Raw genomic sequence first — 25,282 nt, forward strand, 5'->3', positions numbered from 1 at the left:
TGCGGTCCGCGGTCACGTGAGCGCGGCGAGGGAGGGGGGGCCCTACTTCCGGGCGGCGGAAGGAGACGCGGCCGCGTGAGGACGAGGCGATTTGAAAACACGCTCTGGGAGCCAGCGAAAAGCCTGCGGCCGGCGGTACGCGGCGTGGTCCCGTGGGGCTTGGCGCTCGCTCGCTCTCAGCCTTGTCTCCGCGGTCCGGCTGGGTCCGGGCTTTCAGGTGAGTAGCTTCCGCCGGTTCTGCCCGGCCCTCCCGGCGCGGCCCAGGCGGCGGGTCGGGCGGCCAGGGTCCTCTCTGTCCTCCGCGAGCGTGTGAGCCGGCCAAGGGGCTTCCGAAGCGCTTCAAGGGGCCGTGGGCCGATTCGGGGCCCGACAAGTGTTAGGCCGGCGTGTGGGGCGCGGGCGAGAGGCTCCACTCGACGTTCACTGAGGTGCAGGCACCGTGGTTTCCTTTGCAAAAGTGAAAAATAAAAGAACAGAAACGGGGTTTTCATTTCTGCTGTGCAAGCTCGAAAGCTGGAGTGGGCGGATCTAATCTCTGTGCTCCTGTCCTCTACCCTGTCGGGACCCTAGATTTTTGGCCCCTTGAATTTGGAGGAGCCAAATTGCGTCTTAAGACGCAAGAGGTGGGAGAGGGAAAAACCATAGGCCGACTGCTGCATGCTTGCTTTCCTCTTGATTTTTTTCCCCCCTTTTTTTGGATGGCGGGAGGAGTTGGAAATGAAAGGTAGTGAGGGGGCCGCAGGGCAAACTACTTGGAGTTTGCTTAAATGCAATCTTCATCCGCCCAGGTTAACTCCAAGACTGACCTGCAGTAGGAGTTATGTGTATGTGCTTGAGTTTTCAAGCGTTTGGAGCTTACTTCAAAAGGTGATGGGTCCTGTGAGAGCTCACGCCCGAGGCTGGAGTTGCTTCCTTGTACTCAACTGCTGTGAAAAGTGTTCTAGTCTAGTAGAACTATTTGATTTCCTGTGCTATGAAAATCTTCAAATGAAAATAATAGCTGCTGTTGCTGCTGCTGGAACCTTAAAAGTTCCTAGTAGAAAAATTTTGTCGAGACTTAAAAGTCAGTGGAAGCCGGGCGGTGGTGGCGCACGCCTTTAATCCCAGCACTCGGGAGGCAGAGCCAGGCGGATCTCTGTGAGTTCGAGGCCAGCCTGGGCTACCAAGTGAGTTCCAGGAAAGGCACAAAGCTACACAGAGAAACCCTGTCTCGAAAAACCAAAAAAAAAAAAAAAAAAAAAAAAAAAAAAAAAAGTCAGTGGAGAGCTACGAGCCCTCATAATTTTCCTAGCAGATACATTAACGTGAATTTAAAATGATGGATAATGTGGCATAATTTGACATCCTTATTCAAAAGGAGGTGTGATGTAGACTGCAGGAGATGCCTCACATTTGAAAGAGTGCCCAGGGGATGATGTGAGCTATCACAGGGTCAATATTTCTCTGCATTGTGTACCGTTTATCTCTGTAAACACTACTGATAACATTGTAAGAAAAAGCTTACAGCATGTGCTTGCTTAATAGATAAAAGCCAGTTTTATATTAAAAGTGGCCAGATAAATACCTAGGCCTTCTTCGGTTTGTGAGGCTTGAATGTTTGGTATGTATTTGTCCTGAGACTAACATATGCAGTACATGCATGTTATGCTTGAAGCATATGTATTTTAACTGTCGTGATTAAAGCTCTTGGGTGTGGTAAGTATAAACAAGGCGTTTGCTTATTTAATGTGTTTGATAAGGACTGTATGTTGCCTTATAGACAAACTGAGGCACACTAGAAAATGTCAGTTTGGATAAGAATCGTACTGATTCTTTTTTTTTTGGTTTTTCGAGACAGGGTTTCTCTGTGTAGCTTTGCGCCTCTCCTGGAACTCACTTGGTAGCCCAGGCTGGCCTCGAACTCACAGAGATCTGCCTGGCTCTGCCTCCCGAGTGCTGGGATTAAAGGCGTGCGCCACCACCGCCTGGCAAGAATCATACTGATTCTAGAAACAGCTTTTTTAAAAAATTGAGATGGCATTTTGCTGTTGCCCAGGCTCCTTAAGTTCCTGTGCTCAAGCAATCTTTCTGCCTCAGTCTAACATGTGGTACAGGCACATGCACTGTGCTCCCTTTAAAATCAGCTCCTGTGTCAGCAACTTCTACTTAATGGGTCTTAAGATAATAAAATCCCACTAGTGTATTTGAATATGTCATAGTTGAATTCATTCATTCATTAATTTCTTTAGCACTGTAAACTTTTATTTTTGATTTTTACCTCTGTGTGTAGCATTGTGACTTTATGACGTGAGGTATGTTAGACCAGAAGTAGTTTTATTTACTCCAGAGGTGCTCAGCTGGGTGTGCAGTGGAAGACAGAATTTGTGAAAGAAGCTTTGAGAAGAGCAGAACTAGTTCCAGATGGAAGTAGTTATTATTTTTTATTTGAAGTTCACCTATGGGGAAGATATAGCCAGAGAGGGTTGTTGGAGCCACGTTAGTGCCTACCATGTCATGGTAAGAAGTGTCTCGTTTATAAAAAGTAAGAACAATTGAAAGCTCCCTGTCCTTGTCACATCTGTGCTTAGAAAGCTGGTGACCATAGTCGGGGTCGAAGAGGAGACACTAGAGACAACAGCATTTGCCAGTGAGAAACTTGAGTAGTCTAGGGTAGAAATAAGGACTTTTTAAAAGCTAATGACTTAGCAATGGGTAGGAAGCGTGTAGCTCAAAGAATTGGTAAACAAGGAGATAGGAATGGAAGCTGGAAGATTGTAGTGGAGAGGAAAGAAAATGGTGATCTGGTTATGCCTGAGTCACTTATAACAGTGGCTCAGCTGGGCTTTCCCTTATCCCTTTTACATTGCATTCTTTCTTTTTACATTGTTGCAGGGTGCAGAGGGGTGGATACTGTTGTTTGTTTATGACTAGTCTGAATTTGCCTGATGTTCATAGTGCTTATGCCTTCACATCTGTCCTTACCAGGCTTATTCCCTACTCCTGACCATTACCTGTCGTTCCTTGCTTATAAGATACTCATTCCTCCTTGCCTATCTGGGTTCTACCTGTTTTTGTTTGTTTGTTTGTAGTATCCAGCTTTTGATCCTCAAAACTTCCTAATTATCTCCTTCATTAAATAATGTTTTTTTTTTTTAATGTTAAATCCTGGGTGTTGTGAGCTTTTAACAGATATGTACTGTGGTGCATTCCAACAAAGGAACCATTTCAGGTTTCTGTTTAGCACATTGACAATTTTATATGGCTCAGAAAACCTTGCAAAGTTCTTTAATGAAATTCTTCCCTTTTTGTGAATGACTTATTTTCAATATTTCTTAACCAGTCTGATTCCTGCATGTTTTAGTGATTTTTGTCTGTTGTACATTTTGATTCTTCGGCATCTTTATTCATGGCCATGATTCATGATGATGTTTGAGATGTTCGAGTAATATAAATACTGGAAAACAATGTTTATTCTTCTATCACTTATCCTTGTTTAATCCATTGTTTCCATTCTTTCTGACAGCACTCAAGAATGACCAAAAAAAGGAAACGCCAAGATGACTTTCAGAAAGTAAAATTAAAAGTTGGTAAAAAGAAGCCTAAGTTAGAGAATGCTACGGCCACGCACTTCAAGACAAAGGCCATACATGTGCCCGAACAACTTAAAGAGGACAGAACGCTTCCGACCAACAATAGAAAACTGAACATAAAGGTAAACTGTAAACGTTTTCTTGATAATGTGAAAAGCTTTCTTTCACATGTAGAATGTTATGTTTTTTATAAAAAGGTTTAATCTCTTAAATTAATGATTTGCCTTAGGGCTGTATAGTGTATTGTTAGGTGATGCTTGGGTTACCAATAACTGATCTTGCACCTGTATCTTTCATACTTCAGATAGTTTTGCTAAACTAAATCTGAAGGGAATTGCCCCATAGTAAACTCTTTTGTTGATATATGTCACCTGGAAGTAGTTCTTACATTTAATTCCTATTTGTTAAGTTCTTGATGGATGGTTTTTCTATTCTTACAGCTGATTAAGGTGAGATCTTGTGGGTAGTTGTTTTTGAACTAACTGTAGCATGTAACTCGTTACCTGGTTTGTAGTAAAGAGTAAGTATCCCTTTTGTGAAGTGCTTGGTACCAGGACAGTGCTGTATTTAGATTTTGTAAGATTTTAGAATTATTTATATATGTATTATGAGGTATGTATTGGGAGAATAAAATTACCAAATGGTATCCTCTGAATAAAACACACCATGTGAAAGTGTGCAGGAAGATTTTGTTAAGTTTGGAAAGGATAAATATAATGTTTGGAATCTAGTAGGTCTGCAGTAAATGTTTCTGATCCTAGTAAAGCTAACCAACATCTGAAAAATACATTTTGATACTTTGCACAAGGAATTCAGCTTAGCTAGTTTTAGTTAAAATGTTTACATGAAAGGGATACATAGTAATGTTCACACTTAAAAATCTGTATTTTTATTTATAGGATTTGCTGTCACAGATGCATCACTATAATGCTGGTGTTAAACAAAGTGCTCTTCTCGGACTTAAAGACCTTTTGTCTCAATACCCATTTATAATTGATGCACACCTTTCAAACATATTAAGTGAAGTGACTGCTGTGTTTACAGATAGAGATGCTAATGTACGATTAGCAGCAGTTCAACTTCTTCAATTCCTGGCCCCCAAAATACGAACTGAACAAATTTCTCCATTTTTCCCTTTGGTAAGTGCCCATCTCTCTAGTGCCATGACTCACATTACTGAAGGAATTCAGGAGGACTCTTTAAAAGTTTTGGACATACTGCTGGAACATTACCCAGCTCTCATAACTGGCCGTAGCAGTATATTGCTTAAGAATTTTGTAGAACTCATTTCTCATCAGCAGCTGTCCAAAGGACTGGTAAATAGAGACAGATCCCAGTCCTGGATACTTTCTGTAAACCCTGACCGGAGAGTCACTTCTCAGCAGTGGAGGCTGAAAGTCTTAGCGAGACTCAGTAAATTCCTTCAGGCCTTGGCAGATGGATCCAGTAGGTTGAGAGAAAGTGAAGGACTTCAGGAACAAAAAGAAACTCCCCATGCCACTAGCAGCTCCATTTTTATCAACTGGAAGGATCATGCCAGCGACCAGCAACAGATCCAGGTTTATGAAAATGGGGGTTCACAGCCAAATGTCAGTTCACAGTTCAGGCTACGGTAAGGATTTCAGTTATGTCCACACTCAGTTTTCCTATATTAAATTTTAACTGCTGACCATTACTGGCTAATGGTGGGAAGACATAATACTTGTCTTTCATAATTTTCATGTAGTTATTCATGATGAGTTGATTAGATGGCTCCCAATGTCAGGAGTCATTTAAAAGTATGTTTTCATTTGTAGCCAAAGCCTAATTAGAAGTAAAACTTAAAAATTGCTGTTGGCTTTGCTGTTTTAGTATTTTGTTTTTCTTACTAGTTTTGATCAATGTAATTGATAGTTTATGGTGCTTCATTTTACTGTATTTTATATTTAAATTAAGCAGTGAACAGCACATTATGAAATCATTAAGGTTTTTTTATTCTTACCTTTCCCTATTAGGTACTTGGGAGCACTAGGTGCTATGGATGAAGACCTGTCATCCCCTGAAAATCTGAAAGGATTCATTGAGATAATAATTCCATTGCTAATTGAGTGCTGGATTGAAGCTTTGCCTCCACAACTAGCTGCTTCTATTGGAAATGGTGTAGAGCGGGAGCCTCTACAGGTTATGCAGCAAGTCCTGAATGTCATTTCCCTGCTGTGGAAACTCTCGAAGCAGCAGGATGAAACCCATACATTGGTGAGAACTAATGGGTTCTTTATTATTTTATTAGTAATGCCTTTTATCATAATTGAGATTAGAAATCAGCTACTACAGATTGAATATGATTCTCCAAAGACTACCCATAATTTAGTTGTAAACTTGTTTCCTTTTTTTTTTTTTTTGCATAAAAGCACAAATCAAAATAGTTTCTGCGAAGTTAACTAGATTTTAGTATTTTTCAGTGAAGTGCATAACATAAAATTGTTTTTTGTGAGGTTATTAGCTGGATATAATTAATTTTTTCAGTGAAATGCATGACAAATTTCTCATTTGTATTTGGTTTTATTAGAAATGATTTCACAGTAATATTAAAATGTGTTGCTCATAGGCCAGATATTGTGGTGTTACTTTTAATCTTAGCACTTTGGAGACACATATCTTTGAGTTCAAGGTCAACTTGGTCTATATGATGAGGTCCAGGCATAGTGATACTCTGTCTCTGAAAATAAGAAACAAATAGCAACACAAAACCAGTGTTGCTTATGGCAAACTAATTAAGAACATTTGGAAGGTTTCTTATGGGATTGAACGGTTGCTTATTAAGTGGTTCCTGTTGTTGCGTTATCAAACGCAGCAATGGATGCTGTGGGATGTTCTGTATGGCAAATGTGTTGCTGATTAGTCAATAAATAAAACACTGATTTGCCATTGGCTAGGCAGGAAGTGTAGGCGGGACAAGGAGGAGAATAAAGCTGGGAAGTGGAAGGCTGAGTCAGAGAGACACTGCCAGCCGCCATGATGAGAAACAGCATGTGAAGATGCCGGTAAGCCACGAGCCACGTGGCAAGGTATAGATTAATGGAAATGGATTAATTTAAGCTGTAAGAACAGTTAGCAAAAAGCCTGCCACGGCCATGCAGTTTGTAAGCAATATAAGTCTCTGTGTTTACTTGGTCGGGTTTGAGCGGCTGTGGGACTGGCAGGTGATAGAGATTGTCCTGACTGTGGGCCAGGCAGGAAAACTCTAGCTACAAATGGAAGATTGTACTGAAGTCATAGTGATGGCAATGGAGTATGCTCTATGTAGTGCAAGTAAGGGGGAACAAAGCTGTGAGATCAGGTTTGCTAAGTTATCATGCTAGCACTCACAGGCAGCTTCAGGAGCACTGCTGTAAAGTGGGAGGCATCTCTTCTGCAGAAGACCTCTACAAAGACTTGGTTAGACCCATGGGAGTCTTTTAAAGTTGCCTGTATACACATGCAACACTGAGAAGGCATGTTTTTTTTGTTTTCGTTTTAGTCTTTTTCGTTTGAGCTAAAGATGAGAATGAGCCATTATGCTGTGTGAGGTAAAACTAAGGATAAAGAGTATTTTTGAAAAGCATTATGGATTTGTGCTAAAATGTGCTTAAAGGGCTTGTTCTATTATTGCTAGTCCATCACTATCTGCAGGGATGTTTTTAAATTGCTTTTACAACTAGGATAGCATCATCTTACTGATTATACTTTTGAGCTCCAAGGTATATTAGCAACAAACTAATAGGTAAGAGTATAGTGTGTTAGACTAGGAAGCAAAGCTTAGTTCTTAATGACATTTTGTGGTATAGGCTCACAGTAATGTATAGAGCTTAGAAAAATCTATATTTGTAATTTTAATGGATCTATAGCAATTCTTTTTGGTTTTTCGAGACATGGTTTCTCTGTAGCTTTGGAGCCTGTCCTGGAACTCACTCTGAAGACCAGGCTGGCTTCGAACTCACAGAGATCCACCTATCTCTGCCTCCCAAGTGCTGGGATTAAAGGTGTGCGCCGCCGCTGCTGCCGCCGCCACCACCACCACCACCCAGCTCTATAGCAATTCTTGATTTAAAGTTATATGACTTGAAAATTTTTGATGTAGAATGTTATTAAAACTCAGCTGCACAGTGAAATGCTTTTTACTTTTGTGCTGTTGAATACATTCTGTGAGGCATTACTACTTCATTATAAGACAGCCTTTGTATCAGATACTGTTGTTTAACCATAGGCTAATAATAAAGTGTACTGAATATGTTTAAGGTAGGCTAGGCCAAATTTTGATACTTGCTTAATTAGGTCTATTAAAATGCATTTGAATTTAAGATATATTCTACTTAAAATGGGTTTATTAGGATAAAACTCAGCAAGTCAGGATTTTCATCTGACAGACTAAGAGAAATAGAAATTATGATACTTAATATGGACTAGTATTTCTCCACTTTAAATGCTTTCGTAGTATTTGTATTTAGAACAGGAGACAAAATACACAATCTGCAAATTCACTACTTGTGCTAGTTTCCGGTCTTGAAATTTAATGGATATTTAAAATAGTATGCTTTATAACTTTTATCATTACAGGGTTGTGTAGTAGCATTTCATTTATATGGGATCCTTAAGTTTTTAAGACATAGACTGTTGAAGACTAGAACACTATATTGAGATACTGTATAAAACTGGTATGAGTAGGGCCAGAGAGATGGTTCAGTGGTTCAAAATGATTACTGCTCTTTGCTTCCTCTTTAATATTTATTTACTTATTTTATTTTACGTGTATAAGTGTTCACTTACATAGATATGGGTGCATCACGTGTGTGCACCTGATACCTGCAGAGGCCTGGAGAGGACTTTGGATTTCCTGTAACTGAAGTTCCAGGTTGTTGTGAGCTCCCATGTGGGTGCTGGGAACTAAATCCAGGTTCCTAACCACTGAGCCATCTCTCCAGCCCTTTGAGTGTATAGTGCTGAGGCCATTAGTTTGGTTATAGCCTTTGCCTATAGTGGATAGGTCACAATTCCACTCCAGATGCCTATAACTCTAGCTCTAGGAAATGTAATGCCTTTAGCCTCATGGGCACCTACACTTGTGTATAAATTCACACACAGATGCCTATGTATACATGTAATTAAAGCAAAAATCTTATGAGGGGGTGGTGAATTTATATTGGAGTAATATGTACATACATAATGCATAGTCACACATATTTATAGTATTAAAGATGGAACCCAGAGCCTTAGCTGTACTAACTGAGCTATTCTCAGTCCCCAGATATCTAAAAACACCTTGCTATCTATACTAGACTGTAATAATTTGGTAAAAAAGAACTATTATAAGCAAATGTAAAATTTTGTCTGCATTGTGACATCAAAAGGAAATTTAATGTGTTTTACCATCCCACTGTTCCTTTCCTACTTACTTTACTGGTAGAATAATAGAGAGAATATTGGGTGACCTGTATAATGGCTTAATCTTTAAGAAGAAGGAAATGACATTCCTTTGAGTACAAATCACAGACATGGGCTGAATTGCAAGTTTTTTATTTTCGTAATTGTAGATTTTTCTGTTGATGAATTGACATCTAGGGTAAATGTAGTCTTAGAAGTGCCACTTGCTTAGGACTACTGGAACCTTTTCATGCATTTGGTGTAGGTGGTCTTGTCAGACTTACTTTTTGGGACTGCCAGCTCCCCAGTAATGACACAAAACTTATTAATTATGAAAGCTTGGCCTTAGTTAGGCTTGTTTCTAGCTCTTACAACTTAAATTAACCAGTTTCTATTAATCTACGTTTTGCCATGTGGCTCATTACCTCTCCTCCATTCTATACATCCGACTTCCTTAGTGTGTCCCTGGTGTCTTCTGCAGTGCCAGATTCTAACCCTGAGTTCCTCTCTCTGCCCAGAAGTCCCGCCTATTCTCTCCTGCTTAGCTATTGGCCATTCAACTCTTTATTAAACCAGTCAGGTGCTTTAGTCAGGTAAGGCAGAACATAGACACATCTTCACACAGTGTAAACAAATATTCCACAACAATTTGATTTGCTAGTATTTACAACACAATTAAGAAATTTCATTTGTGTTCAAATATTTTAAAAGATAATTTGAAGCTTTGGTCTTTGCTCCAAAAGAAACCTCAAAGTACATTGCATCATAGTATAGCATTTGAGGATGAGTCCTTACTGGGGTATGTCTTTAATGTGTACCTCGTTTTAAGAATGCAAATGAGAACATTATTTAACATTACATTTTTTCTTTTAGGGTCCTGCATTGTAGTGTTAAGAACTGTTATAATCACTATAAATGTTTTGTGTCTTAGATTTATATCTTAATGCTTGCTTTACTTCTATTTCATGTCTTATTGTTATTTCATAAAAATTAGAATTTGAAACCAAACAGCCATTTTTTTTCCCCATATATGTACTCACCTGATTAGGTTCATTACGATTTAAATTCAAGCCAAGTATGGTGGGATATGCTTGTAGTCCCAGTTTCTGAGGATATTTATTGTTGTGATGAAACACCATCACCAAAAGCAAGTTGGGGAGGAGAGGGTTTATTTTGCTTACAGTTCCTTACGTTGGAGGAATTCAGGATAGGAACTCAAAACAGGGCAGGAACCTGAAGGCAGGAGCTGATAGAGAAGCTCTGGAGGAGTACTGCTTCCTGGCTGCTCCTTATAGCATGCTAAGCCTGCTTTCTTATTAGAACCGAGGGCCACCTACTCAGGAATAGCACCATCCATAAAGGGCTGGGCCCTCCCCTATCAATCGCTAATTAAGAAGATGTCCTACAAGCTTGCCTATGGAGGCATTTTTTAAATTGAGATTTCCTTTTAGATGATTACAGCTTGTGTTAAGTTGACTTAAAAACTAGCCATTTCACCCAGCATTCAAGAGATGAAGGCAGGAAGATTTCAAGTTCTAGGCCAGCCTGGGTTATGTGGTGAAAACTGGTCTTAAAAATAATTTCAGGACTGGGGAAAGAGCTCAGTGGATAAAGTGCTTGCTGGTTAGGCATGGTGATCTGAGTTTTATGTCAGCACCCAGGTAAACGCTGGTCATTGTGATGACACATGCACTTAGAATCCCATTACTGGGGCAGGAGAGACAGGTGGATTCCTGGGGTTGCCAGCTAGCCACCTAGCCTATTGGTGAGCTCCAGACCAATGAGAGACCTGACAAAAACAAAAATAGCTCCTGAGGAATAGCACTTGAGATTGACCTCTGACCCCTACATACGCTTGCACATACTACACAGCATATAATTCCTCGGTTATATCGGTCACTTTTTTTTTTTTGCCCTTAGTGCTTATGGATGAATACTAGCTATAGTTTAAGTACTTGATAGCTCAATGTGAGAGATGACTACTGTATTAGATAGCGTATATAAGGAATAATTGTTATTTCAGAAGTCTTCAGTATTATTGTACTATTTTGAACTTGGGAGACAAAGGTATGAGCATTATTAATAAGGTGCTTGTTAATAGTGCATACCTCTGGTGGCATTGATGGTAAATGGTATAGAATGTCAATACTAGGAATACCGTCTGAAGTAGGATGTTAAAAGCGTACATGGAAAAAAAAAAGCATACATAGAAATGGGTGGTGAGGAGTACAGAATTTAGGAAGTACTCTGAAGATAATAAGGTATTTTAAATGTAACTTAAGGAGCAAGTAGAAACACTGGGGAATGGTCTTAGAGAGCATAAAGTAGAAGACATGCTTAAGAAATATTAAATTAATGGTTAAAATTAGGAATTTTTCTTAAATTTCATTTACCTGTGAATAAAAATTGGATGCTGTTTGATTTTAAATTTTATTTATGTACTACAGCATTAGCAGAAGTAGTCTTACAATGGGACATTATTAATAGTTAAGTATCGACATTGTCAAATTTCTGCCTAAGTTTTAGTTACTTTACATTTTGTCTTGTGTTTTTTCTAATCTGAACCTTTATTTCAATAGGAGTCATGGCTTCGAAAGAATTACCTTACTGATTTCAAACATCATTTTATGAGCCATTTTCCATATGCCTTAAAAGAAATAACCAAGCAACGAAAGAAAGAGACAAATAAAAGGTATTACAGTGGTTTTCTACTGTGTGGGAATAATATGCTTTGTATCCTAAAATTATTAGAGGATAGCCATAACCTGCGACTTTCTATACTGTGAGGCATCGTATCTAAGTCTTAATGAAGACTAGCAAAGGAAGACTTACATTGAACAAGTCACTTGAAGCCCTAGGACTAGCGGTCTGCTTGTTTGGTAATCTGTATGGATTCTGCCATAGGTATTGTCAGATTACACAAGTAGGAATTGAATACAAGTTGCTGAGGCAGCTAGCTTACTAAAGTTCATCTATTTGTTCTCATGTGTCCATCAGGAAACTGATAATGAAGCTGTATTATCCTGAAGAAGATCAGAAAGGGTCATAGAGGATGGAGTTTAATAATAAAGTCGACTTCAAATGAGAGCTGGTGTGAAAATAGGCTATGTTAATAAAACTTGACAAGCTAGTACAAGATGGAATAGTAAAATTGTAATTGCCCCAAATGAGCAGACACTTGAAAGGGAACTTAAGATCTGTCAGAACTTGCTTAAATATATCAGAGAGAGGTGGAGAAACACTGAGGCCCTTTGACCAAGGTTCAAGGTGCTCATAATTGATGAGGTTATTGATTGTATGAGTTTTTCATGGATTCATTAAGTACTTGCCCCTTACTATAAATGGGGTATTTTAGTAGAGAAAAAGTATTTTAGGGCACACTCTTGGCTTTCTAAATGATTTTATTGTTGATCTTAAGTAAGTACATCAGAGTCTAGTTGGAGCTGATTTCATGAGTTTTTAGGTTCAGTGAAAGATCCTGCCTCAAAAAGAAAGGTGTAGGGGTTAGACAGAGAGGGACAGAAGTGGGTCAGTGGGTAAAGGCACTTGCCTGACTGCCTGACTGCATGTGGTAATGCCAGGATCTAAATGGTAGAAGAGACTAGACTCCTCCAAGTTGTCCTTTGACATCCACAAGTGTGGCACCTGGATGCCCACATATATCCACAATATAAGCAAATAAAAAACAAAAACAAAAAACCCAAAACACCATCAAGGAAAGATACCTGTTGTCCATAGGCCTCCATGTTATATTTGTATGGGTACCTGCAGACATGCACACACCACACACGTATATAACACTACACACATATGCCCTCCATATCATCTGAAAGAGCATAAGGAAGAGGCTACTTATTAAAGCTTTACTAGATATTCAATAGTCATGCTTAAATTATTTCAATTAATGTGCTGTTGGAAATATTAAATGGAGAGTTTCAGAAAGAAACCAATTTTTTTTTTTTTTTTTTTTTTTTTTTTTTTGGTTTTTCGAGACAGGGTTTCTCTATGTAGCTTTGCGCCTTTCCTGGAACTCACTTGGTAGCCCAGGCTGGCCTCGAACTCACAGAGATCCACCTGGCTCTGCCTCCCGAGTGCTGGGATTAAAGGCGTGCGCCGCCACCGCCTGGCTGAAAGAAACCAATTTTATAATAGCTTTTTCCCCCCTTTTTTTGGGGGGAGGGGGTTGAGACAGGATTTCTCTGTGTAGCTTTGGAGCCTTTCCTGGAACTCACTCTGTAGCCCAGGCTGGCCTTGAACTCACAGAGATCAGCCTGCCTCTGCCTCCCGAGTGCTGGGATTAAAGGCATGTGCCACCACTGCCCAGCATATAATAGATTTTTAAAAGGTTTATTTTTATTTTATGACTATTTTGCTTACATATAAGTAGGTGTGTACATGTGTATCCGTGTGTGTGTGTGTGTGTGTGTGTGTGTGTGTGTGTGTGTGTGTGTGTGTCTGTGACCCATGGTGGTCAGAAGAGTGTGTCAGATTCCTGGGAACTGCTTCAGAGGGTTGTGAGTAACCATGTGCTGGAAACCAAATCCATTGTCCTCTGCTAAAACAGCAAGTGTTCTTAACCATTGAACATCTCTCCAGCCCTCAGTTCATGAGTTTTAAATTGCTTGCTTTTCTGTGTAATGTCAATCTGTATGGTCTTACCTGGAATGAATATGATTTCATTTTACAGTTTATCATTACTTTTAACTTTTTCATTAGTAAACTTTAACATGGGTATATATGGTCAAGTGAAAAACAATAATGTAGGATTATGCGTTCATGGTCTTAAGTGTCTGCTTAGGATCTTGGAATATGTTCAAGACCATTTTAGACTTGGATTTGGCAGATAATTTCATAAAAATGAACCAAGTGAACCTACAAATTTGAGGCGAACAAAGGACATTGTTGCTAATGTTTAAATTTGTGCTTTCAATTCAAAATTGGAATTTTGGGTATCTTCCATCTTTCACTGAATTTGAAACTTAAGTTTTCTAGCTTTTTGTTCTCTTTTTAAAGTTTCTGTCGTTACATCTGGGATCATTTAGAATCATTTATTTATTTTTATGTGACTGGGTGTTTTGCCTGCACATGTATCTGTGTACCATGTACATTCAGTGCCCACAGAGGCCAGAAGAAGGTGTTGGATCCCCTGGGTCTGGAGTTACAGGTTGTTGTGAGCCACCATGTGGATGCTGGGAATTGAACCCAGGTTCTCTGGAAGAGCAGCCAGTGCTTTTAATCTCTGGAGCGTTCTCTCTCTTTTTCTCTCTCCTTTTTTTTTTTTTTTTTTAAATGTACCATTTCTCTCTCTCTCTTTTTTTTTTTTTTTGGTTTTTCGAGACAGGGTTTCTCTGTGTAGCTTTGCGCCTTTCCTGGAACTCGCTTTGGAGACCAGGCTGGCCTCGAACTCACAGAGATCCGCCTGGCTCTGCCTCCCAAGTGCTGGGATTAAAGGCGTGTGCCACCACCGCCCGGCCATAAATGTACCATTTCTCTATTTTGAGGGTGTATGTGTGTAATCTACATACTCGTGTGTGCAGGTGTATGATCCTGAGGCAATTCAAGAGGTCATGCTCTACCTTTTTTTTTAACTTATTCTCCTCAAATTCATAGGTTCACTTGGTTAATTTTTATGAAATTGTCTGCCAAATCCAAGTCTAAATGTAGCCGTGAACACATTCCAAGATCCTAATCGGACACTTAAGGCCGTGATCGGGTCTCTAAAGGAATGTGGAGGTAGGATGGTGGTCAGGAAGCCACAATGGTCCTCCGTCTCCATTTTATCACTGTGCTAAAGTTATAGGCAGTTGTATTACATACCTGGATTTATACATGGGTTCTGGGGATTGGAATCTTCTTATCCACTGAACCATCTCCTTGGCCTCCATTTCTTCATTTCTGAAGAATGGTTTCCACAGTGTAAGGTTCTAGGTTTCCTTATGCATGTGCACAGTAACAGTTTACGGTCTCCTGGTTTCCATTGCTGTTAGGAAGTCATCTTGAGTTGACTCAATTTAAATGTTACTTTTGTTTGTTTTGTTTCTCTTTGAGACATGGTCTTACGTAGTCAAGCCTAGACTCTAACTTACTGTGTAGCTAAGAATAGCCTTGGACTACTGATTGTTCTGCTGTCCTCCTAGTTAGCGTTACTATTGCTATGACTAAACACCATGACCAAAAGCAAGTTGGGGAGGAAAGAGTTTTTTTTTTTGTCTTGTACTTCCACATTGTAGTCCATCACCGAAGGCCAGGAATTCAAACAGGGCTGGAACTTGGAGGTAGGAGCTGATACAGAGGCTGTGGATGAGTGTTGCTTTACCTGTTTTGCTCCCCCATGACAGAACCCAGGGCTATCAACCCAGGGATGACCCTACCCACAATGGTCTGGGCTCTTTCACATCCATTACTAATTAAGAAAATGCCATACAGGCTTGCATACAGTCCAGTCTGGGTCTCTGTTTTTCTTCAGCTCTCTTTAAGTCACCAGGGCTTAAATTCGTGACTCCTCCAAAGTCTCCAAACTCATACATACATTTAAACAAATTTCAAATCCAGATACTTTTATTTTTCCTGAATGCCTTCTTAGTCTGTTCCAACATCGACTCTTCTTGTCATTCCTGACATGGCTCGCCTAAATTGTTTAAGTAGCCACACAGCCTTTTCTTTGATAATAGTCTGTAACACTCAGTTTCCTTTTGTAACCATGTAGTCCAAAAGAAGCAAGTAGCTATGTTTCTTCTTTGTCTGCAGAATTGGTTTTGATGTCTTTAGCCATGGACTCATTGTCACTTGGTACCATTTTCCCCTTTCAGGCTTGTCATGTCCAGCCTTGCATTTGATGCTCAGTAGTAACAGACTTAATTTCTGTACTTGGATATGTATGGTAATTCACTACATGCCCTTGCTCAAGCCTTACCTAGGGCTGTCCTTTCCTTTATTTATTTAGGTTATTTTGAGATACTTATGATTATGGCTAATGTTTTTCTAAACAGAGTTGCTTCTACTATTAAATAATCTGAGATGAATATATTCTAAGTTACAACTTATTTTTATTAGGATACTCTGCTTGAGGTATTTTGTAATTTCTTTGAAGCTTTGGAAGGATTTGTTTTACTTGGCTAAAAGAAATGATTTTAGTATTTTAATAGATGAATTATAAAATTGGATGATTGCTTACCTGGATGAGTTTTCTTTTTACTTTTTGGTTTTTTGATACAGGTTTTCTCTGTAAAACAGTCTAAAACAGTCATGGCTGTCCTGGAACTCACTCTGTAGACCAGGCTGGCCTTGAACTCACAGAGATCCACTTGCCTCTGCCTCCCAAGTGCTGGGATTAAAGGTGTGTACCACCACCACCCAGCATACAATTTTTAATGTTTGTTTATTTTTGAGACAGGATTTCACTATGTAGCCCTGACTGATCCAAGAACTCACTATGTAGACCATGCTGCCTTGAACTCAAGAGATTGAGCTGTTTCTGCCTCCCAAGTATTGGAATTAGAGGCATAATGCCATCACACCCTGCAGTTCTCTTATTTCATGCATGAACAAATTATGATGAGAAATTAGTGGTTCTTTTAAAACAGATGATTAGTTTGAAGTTAAGTAAAAATCAGTATTACTGTAATGTTCCACTAAATACAAGTACTTGCTTTAAAAATACCTTTAAGTGAGTTAGGATTTTCAGGTCTTATCAAGCCTTGTAGAAAGTCTTAAGATCCAGTGCAGTGTTAGGTATCACCATTTGCTCTTCTTGTAGTAGTAACTCAATAATGACCAGAGCCATAGATGCTCTAATTTTTTTTTAATATAACCTTGATTCCACAGGGTAGTTTTATTTATAGAACTATGGCCTAAAGTTGCCTTGTACTCTGTCTTGGAAATTGTAAATTCTTCAAGGAAAAAAAAAACCTTTTATCCATGTTAGGACTATTTTAAGTGTTCACAAGCAGGTGTGGTTTATAGATCTGTGTGTGTGTGTGTTTTGTTTTTAGCATCAAGCATTGCACGGTTCTCTCCAATAATGTAGATCATCTTTTACTGAATTTAACGCTGTCTGATATCATGGTCTCGCTGGCAAATGCCTCAACTTTGCAGAATGATTCCAGTTGGATAGAAACGATAAGGAAATTTGTGACGGAGACCCTTAAAGGTGGTGCTAGGCTGAACAGTAAACAGCTGAACAGATTGCTTGGAGTCTCCTGGAGGCTGATACAGATGCAACCAAACAGAGGTAGGTGGTGCAGGAGAGGCGCTCTGGGTCTACCATAAATGGTGATTGCCATCACTCCATGTAGTTTTGCTGCTTCCATTCAAGCCATTGCAAGCCTAAGTGTTTACAAAGCAGTCTGCATGAGCACTGGGACTGTGGCTTAAAGTGCTGCTTTCTTGGGCTGGGGCTGTTCTGAAGCAAACTGGTAAAGATGTCTGCATGGATGTGCTTACTCCTCTGTTTAGCTTGAAATTAAGTTAGTGTTTTGAAGTGACTTACTAATTTTTTTCCCCATTCAAATCAAAGCTTTCCCTTTTCATCCTTTCTAATACCTTGGTTTTTGTCATCCTAGGTTTGTTCCTAAGAAAAGTGATAATGTAATCTCTTGTTGCTTTGACTTTCGTATGTCACACTGTTGCTATATATGATAAGCATCAGTTTGTGCCTAAGACAGCTTTGCCCAGGAACAAAGTACTGTGTGGAAGGAGTGTCTGTCCTATGCAGTTGTTTTCTTTCTCTTCTCAGAGGCTACCGAGAATCTCATTAAGGCAGTGTATACGCTGTATCAGCAGAGAGGCCTGCTTCTTCCAGTTAGGACTTTGTTAATCAAATTTTTCAGTAAAATCTATCAGAAAGAAGAACTGAGGTCTTACAGATTGAGGTAAAGATTTTTTTATTTTCCCTTAGTCTCTTGCTGAGTTGTTTTGTAGTCTGTGTACATCAGTATGATTAAGTCTTTAAAGTCTATTTGTTGAATTCAAGAAATGGTATAAAATTTAATCAACACGAATTCTTCATAGTGCTAGAAAACTATACCCATATCTTAACAGACTAAGATAATGCAAGGCTGAAGTTGTTTTGTAGGTGGCAACATACTAAAGGCATAAGTTTATTGTTTCATATATTTTATGGTAGCTAACACAGGATAAACAACTCACATAGCTCTCACTGGTGTCCCTTTTCATTTAGAAATTATATAATTTAGTGGGCAAAACTGCCCCTGCTACAAAAGGGATGCCAGTATCCTACCTGCTTTCAGATGCTTAAATAAGAAAATGTGTTATTTGTATATCACTGCTTTTGTTATATTTAAATAGAAAAAAGGATTGGTTTTGGTTTTAGTAATAGCTCATGTTTGCAAATTAACATTTATCCTGTTCTTCCTTGGCCTTCCTAAGGTACCGGAGCAGAGTGCTGTCCCGTTGGCTGGCTGGCCTCCCATTGCAGCTTTCTCACCTTGGCTCCCGAAACCCTGAGCTGTCCACACAACTGATTGATATCATTCATACTGCTGCAGCACAAGCAAATAAGGACTTACTGAAAAGCTTACAAGCTGCCGCTCTACGAATTTATGGTGAGTGAGTGTTTAGTGGTGGAGGTTGGCCTGCATCTGTTCCAACAAGGAAATAGAATGTTAAAAGGGAGTTCTGATTTGCCTTTCTTTTGGTTCGCATTAGGTTAAATTGGTCAAACAAAATACTAAATTCATTTTAAGTATATTGGAATAGTTTTTACCTTTTATATTCTCCCTACCTGTTTTTGTTGTTGTTTTGGAAGGTGTGTTCGTTTGGGACAGGGTCTCACAATGAAGTTCAGGCCCATCAAACTTGAGATCTTCTTGTCTCTACCTCGTACACTTCCCTCCATGCCCAACTTGACTGTTTTCATTCTTAAGTTATCTTTAAAACAATTCATAAATTTAACTGAAAAGGTACTTTGAAAATTCTTTTGATGCTTTTCTGGCAAGATAGTTCTTGTGTTAATCATCATGAGTATCTTTGATGACTCCAATATCAATATTGTATTCATCTCTAGAACTGACTTACTGCTTAGTATTTTGAAGAAAAATACCAATAAAAGCTTATTGGCATTTGTATTTGTAAAGTATATATGACTTACATTCATTGAGATATAAATCACATGCTGTAAATTTTATCATTTTGTAATGTTGTATAATTCAGTGATTCTTAAGTATATTCCTAAGGTGGTAGGTACCATTATTACTACTACATAATTCTAGAACGTTTTCATCACTCCCAAAAGAAACCGTGTTTTTATTAGTCATCTCCTAGTCTTTCTTTACTCCAGTTCCTGACAACAGTTAATATATATTCTGTTTATAGCTTTGCCTATCTGGACTTTATTTTAAAGATTTAAAAAAATATATTTTAAATCATGTGTCTGTGTGTGGGTTTATGCATGTGCGTACAGTGCTCTTGGAGGTCAGCGGTATCAGGTCTCCCTGGAGCTGGAGTTAGAGGCATTTGTGACCCACCTGATCTGGTCCTCACTAGCAACATGCTCTTCACCTCTGAGCCCTCTCTTCAGCCCGTTTTCATCACCATCAACATTTTTATTTAAAAAAAAATCTGTTTCTATGAAGACTGTTGGATGTTGTAAAGTTAATAGTGTCAAAAATGATTATGTTCAGTATTTTACTTAAATAGCTTAGTAAGCCATACGTGATAAGAAAATTTGGTATGTAATTGTTAAAATTGAAACTTAACATCATTTGTCAGCCTTGAATTCATTGGAAGTCATCAAGGTGCTTTAATAATTTAATCTGTGATTTGTGTATCTTTTATAGTTGAATTTCATGTTTACCTCCCCACTAGATCCACAAGAAGGCGCTGTGGTGGTTCTTCCTGCAGAGTCTCAGCAGCGTCTGGTTCAGCTTTTGTATTTTCTGCCGGCTCTGCCTGCTGATTTGCTTTCTCGGTTAAGTCGGTGCTGCATTATGGGGAGACTCGGTTCAAGTTTGGCTGCCACACTTATTGGAATACTGTACATGAGGTATTACTGAAGTGAGCTGTATTTTAAGTGTATCATCTTTCGTTACACAATGAAAATACAGAAGTTTTCTTTTGTTTTGCTTAGTTTTCTGAGAATAGGATCTTTCTGTATAGTCCTGGCTGTCCTGGAAATCTCTGTAGACCAGGCTGGCCTCAAACTCAGAGATCCGCCTGCCTCTACTTCCTAAGTGCTGGCAGTAAAGGCGTGCACCACCAGGCCCAGGTGTCAGTTGCTTCTTGTAATAAACTTATTTTTGGCTATTGTTAACTGCACTGTGGTTCATAATTGTCTGCCTCACTTTTCTAGTATGAGCTGTTCACAGTGTTGTTTATAAATGAAAAGTCAAGGTTTACTTACGTGTGTTTGTGTGTCAGAATGGTTATATCTTTAGGAGTTTGAAGCACTGACTAGTTTTCTATGCTTTTCTTCCTTAGAAATAGAAAAAAATTCTGAACTTTGGTGTAAGCCTTTATTTAATGTTAGGCCTTTGAAATTTCTTTCTTTTATCTATAACCAGAAGTGTTTTTACTTACTGGTTTCCATTGGAGGCTACACTGTTCCTTAGCTACAGTGTCTAAAATTCTGTTAAGACTAGCTTTTTTGAATACTTACTGAATTGAGTCTCCGGAAACTACATTTAATGTTTATGAATATCAGTTATGGTTGTCTAAAGTTTATTAGCTTTTGTCAAGAATGGGTTCAACAGTCTTGCTTTATTGAACTTACTTTCCTCTGGAGATTTGTAGTGATAGTTGGAAAATTGGATTAATCTGCAACACTGCTAATGAGAGTTCATAATCAGTAACAGCAGATTGTGACTGGGGCTGGAGCTCAGTGGGAGAGCGTTGGTTTGAGGCCTGGTTATCGTCCTGGCTCAGTAGTAGTCTGTTTGGTTCCTTCAGACGAACTTTTAAGTACTTCAGGCTTTTTTTCTTCAGTATCTCTCCTCTTCTGCTAGACCATGATTATATACCAGCCAGTTTTTATAGTCTGTCCTACACTGGTATAAAAGTCTGGCTTCTTAATCCCATATCTGCTGGGTGCTGTTGCCAGATTATTTTTCCAGAGATCTCTTTGATAAATTTTATTTTGTTGCATTAACTGGGCTTAGAGATTAAATTCACCTTTTGTAGTTTTGATGCCCAGCTGTTTGTGAGAATTAGGTTATTCCCGGTGTGAAAACCCCATCATTTAGACATTGTTCATTTTCTCAGCTTTTAAGAAGATACTTAGAATTACTGCCTGTACCCCCACCCCCACCCCATTTATAGTTTCTTAGGATTTGACAACCACCTCCTGTTGTCCTTTTTTAAATTGTTGCCGCCTTTTAAGCCACTCAAGCAACTGCAGCTCCACCACTACTAGCAGTGGTGGGCTGCAGAGTGCCACATCTGAGGGATTCTGAGGGAGTTCTGTTCCCTCACACACTCTTTCAAAGCTACAAGGGAACTTAACTAAACCTCTCTCCCTCTAAAGAACTCAAGATTCAAAGGTTAAGGGGAAATTCTGCTCCTCAGAGAGTCTGAATAGCAAGTAGCTCACCTTTCCTTGCTTACATCCTCCCCAAAAGTCCTCATGCTTCTCACCCCTCCTTATAAACCCTTCTCCACCTGGCTCCTCCCTACCACTTCCTGTCGGCTAGTTGCTGGCAGTCTCCTGACCACAGGTGAATTTTATTTAACCAAACACATCTTTGCATCATTAAACAAATGTTCCAGAGCGTAAACAAAAGTTAACACACCTTGAAATAATATTCCCCAACAACCCCCTACCAATACCATTCTGGAATATAAAACAGTGGTTATAAAACAACTCAGTCCTGAACAGATATGCCATGTGGCAAATTCTTGTAAGAGTATTTGGGACAATTGATAAGTAGTATGTCATGCTGTCTTTAAAACTGAAGTGATACTGTGTTTACTGTCAAGTTCTAATGTTATGTTCTATGGCCTTTCTCATTTGCATTTCTGCCCATGATTTTTATAGCTAGATTGGGCAATATAATTATGGATAATTTTTTCCCCAAAAAACATGAATAAGGAAATTTCTCTACAGTGTTGAACAGAGAGAAATTGGACTAAGAAACTTTGTCTTGTTTTTTTTTTTTTTTTTTTTCCTCGAGACAGGGTTTCTCTGTGTAACTTTGCGCCTTTCCTGGAACTCACTTGGTAGCCCAGGCTGGCCTCGAACTCACAGAGATCCGCCTGGCTCTGCCTCCCAAGTGCTGGGATTAAAGGCGTGCGCCACCACCGCCCGGCTTGTCTTGGGTTTTCATGAGGGTGCATGTGGTACAAATTTCCAGGACCAAATTTGGTTTGCCTCTTTCACTTTTGCATAATTATTAATACTGCTCCTTTTAGTAGTGCTCTGGCTTGGGTAAAGCTGAGTGAGTATGGGCTGCTTGTGATCTGTTCCAAGTCAAACTTGAAGTGGACTTTCTACTTGTAGCCACTGGGGGGCACAATTGCTTCCTGTATTTACTGGGTGTAAGAGGGTGTTTTCTATCAACTCTTTTGTCCCTCTTGCTGTTCTTTCTGTCGAGTTCCTGTGATATACCTCCATAGATGTCTTCATGTTGCTTGGAATGACACAAGAATGCTTGCTTATTTAGTGTGCTTCCTCCTATTTAAGAATATTAATAAATACAGCCGGGCGGTGGTGGCGCACGCCTTTAATTCCAGCACTCGGGAGGCAGAGCCAGGCGGATCTCTGTGAGTTCGAGGCCAGCCTGGACTACCAAGTGAGTTCCAGGACAGGCGCAAAGCTACACAGAGAAACCCTGTCTCGAAAAACCAAAAAAAAAAAAGAATATTAATAAATACAAAGGTAGGGTTTTTTGCTTGTTTTTTTTTTTTTTTTTTTACAACCCCCTTGTGACAGGAGGTAAATTAGAAAAGCCTAATTTTGTCTGGCTTTTACTCAGTTGTCTGATAAAATCTGTAATATCAGCTGGTTAGGTCTGATCATTGTGTCTTTTTGCTGCATCTCTGCTTGGCATTCACACTTTCCCTAAGGAAGCCTTGCTCTGAGGGTTTTCAGAGAACAGCTAGTAACTTGTCCTACAGGAGGAACCAAGTACTTCTCATTTTACATTTGGTTTTGGTCTTTTGAGATAGGGTCTCATGTAACTGAGGCTGGTCTCAAACTCAGTGAGTAGCCGAGGGTGACCTTGAACTCCTGATTTTTCCTGCCTCTGCCTCACAAGTACTGGGTTTACAGGTTTGTGCCACTATGTCCAGCTCATTTAGACTTTGTTTAAAATCTTCTGCTTTACTGTGCTTTTGTGAGGGTACACCAGAATGTAGCATATCATTGCTTTAACAATAAACTTTTTAAGTCTGATTAGGATGCTTTTTGCTTTAGTTAGCTGTGAAGCTGAGATTTCATTAATTATCTTACTTGGTAAGGGTAAGACTTTATATAAATAAAAAACTTAGTACATAGTAGTGGAACCTGCCACTGAAATAAAAACTTCTTTGGCTCTTTGGATCTAATTTTGAAATGTGCTGAAGTTTTGCTACATCATATATATGGGCTAGTTACACTTTTTAATGAAACATAACTATAAATATTTGCACCTCTAACTTTCATAATTGCAATACTGGGGTCCTTATATGTGAAGTTTAAACAGTATATATACTGTGGGTTTTACACAACTTGCAATTAGATTTGTTTTTTAAAATTTAAAATGTATTTAAGGTGTGTGTGTGTGTGTGTGTGTGTGTGTGTGTGTGTACGTGTGTACGTGTGTACATGTACACATACATGTGGAGGTCAGAAGACATTCTGCAGAAGTTAGTTCTCTACTACCATATGGGGCCCAGGGACTGAACTCAGGTCATAATGTTTGGTAGCAAGTGCTTTTACACTGAGTAATTTTGCCAGCCTAGGTTTGTTTTCAGTAAAGGAAAATGCAGGACTGGGATTATGGCTCAGTGTTAGGGTACTTGGAGGTCCTGAGATTAATCTCTGAAGACCCTTCATTTTTCTTTAATGGTTTATTTGTTTTTTTATTTTTGCCTTTATGTGCATTGATGTTTTGCCTGCAAGTATAGCTGTATGAGGGTGTTGGATCCCCTGGGAACTGGAATTACAGACAGCTGTGAGCTGCCATGTTGGTGCTGAGAATTGAACCCAGGTTCTGTGGAAGAGCAGCCCAGTGCTTTTAACTGCTGAGCCAGCTATCCAGCCCTCTCCCATCCCCTGACTCTTAATAAAGACAGACTGGTAATAGTTGTTTTGTTTCTTCTAGATCATCCTTTTCTGGATGGAGCCACTCGGTTAATGACTACTTCATGACAGATGTGGACTATCTCAGCTTTTTATTTTCCACACTTACAGGTAGCCATATTAACAATCATGCCAAGTTAAAAAGAGAACACAATGCTATGTGACTGTCACACTAGCCTCCTTAGACATGCTCATGGAAGTATGGTGTTACGAACATGGAAGCAGTTAGGTTGTTGGGCAGTATCTGTGGCAGTCTGCTCATTCTGAGGGCTGCTGGTCAGGAGGCTCATTGGCAGGTTTCTGTGTGGGTTGGACAAAGTATAAAAGAGCCAAGAGGGACATGAGAATTATGTTAGGTGAGGTAATCCATGTTCAGGTGGGGTGATCCACCTCTCTATTCCACCTTTTTCTCTCCAAAGAAGAGACTTAGAGCCAGTGAGTAACTGAAAAGCATTTGAGGACCATTGTATAAGAACATATAGTGTTGAATGTATTTGGAAGGGATCATAGTGTTGCTGCTTCCTGTTTGTTCATTTGCTTTGTATCATTTTTTTGAGACAGCGCTTCCCTATGAAACTTTGTTTGGCCCTGAACTCGGTGATCCCCTACCTCTGCCTCCAGAGTGCTAGGATTAAGGACCTGTGACAACGTGCTCCACTCATTTTCCTTGTTAAAAGCTACCGCCCCCCCCTTTTTAAAAAATTCAAGATTACTAAATCTCTCAGTAGAAGTGGTAAAAAAAAAATTTTTTTTTTGCTGTGTTGGAGATTGGGTCAGATCACATCCTTTGCATGTGTAGTTAATGTGAATTTTATGGTTTCATTTCCAGGATTTAATTCCTTAAGACACTGTAAGATACAGAAATACAACAAAGAAGAGCTATTATGAGTGTTGTATATTACTGCTCTGTGATTTATTTTTGAGCTGGCTCTGTTTGTCACCCACATTAGGGTTTTCAAAAGAGGAGTTGGCCTGGCTTCAGAACCTTCGAGGAGTTCCTCATGTCATCCAGACATCGCTTTCCCCTGTGCTTCTCTACCTTACAGACTTGGACCAGTTTTTACACCATTGGGATATAACAGAGGTAACAGTGCATCCAGAA

General features: G+C 39.3%; 1 protein-coding gene across 1 annotated transcript in view; it reads left to right on the forward strand.

Moving 5' to 3' along the window:
• The first annotated feature begins 27 nt into the window (after positions 1-27).
• Tex10 (testis expressed 10) overlaps positions 28-25,282 on the forward strand; it is a 41,547-nt gene continuing 16,292 nt past the window's right edge. Inside the window, exons 1-11 of the mRNA XM_052714963.1 lie at positions 28-217; positions 3,503-3,691; positions 4,469-5,181; positions 5,564-5,804; positions 11,528-11,640; positions 16,940-17,178; positions 17,683-17,818; positions 18,336-18,511; positions 19,773-19,950; positions 24,203-24,291; positions 25,131-25,264. Coding sequence (XP_052570923.1) covers positions 3,512-3,691; positions 4,469-5,181; positions 5,564-5,804; positions 11,528-11,640; positions 16,940-17,178; positions 17,683-17,818; positions 18,336-18,511; positions 19,773-19,950; positions 24,203-24,291; positions 25,131-25,264 — 2,199 coding nt within the window. The 5' untranslated portion in view covers positions 28-217; positions 3,503-3,511. The remainder of the gene's footprint in view (positions 218-3,502; positions 3,692-4,468; positions 5,182-5,563; positions 5,805-11,527; positions 11,641-16,939; positions 17,179-17,682; positions 17,819-18,335; positions 18,512-19,772; positions 19,951-24,202; positions 24,292-25,130; positions 25,265-25,282) is intronic.

This window comes from Peromyscus californicus, unplaced genomic scaffold (genome assembly GCF_007827085.1).
Source record: "Peromyscus californicus insignis strain IS unplaced genomic scaffold, ASM782708v3 Scaffold_5__1_contigs__length_169319896, whole genome shotgun sequence".
In the NCBI taxonomy this organism is placed as follows: domain Eukaryota; kingdom Metazoa; phylum Chordata; class Mammalia; order Rodentia; family Cricetidae; genus Peromyscus; species Peromyscus californicus.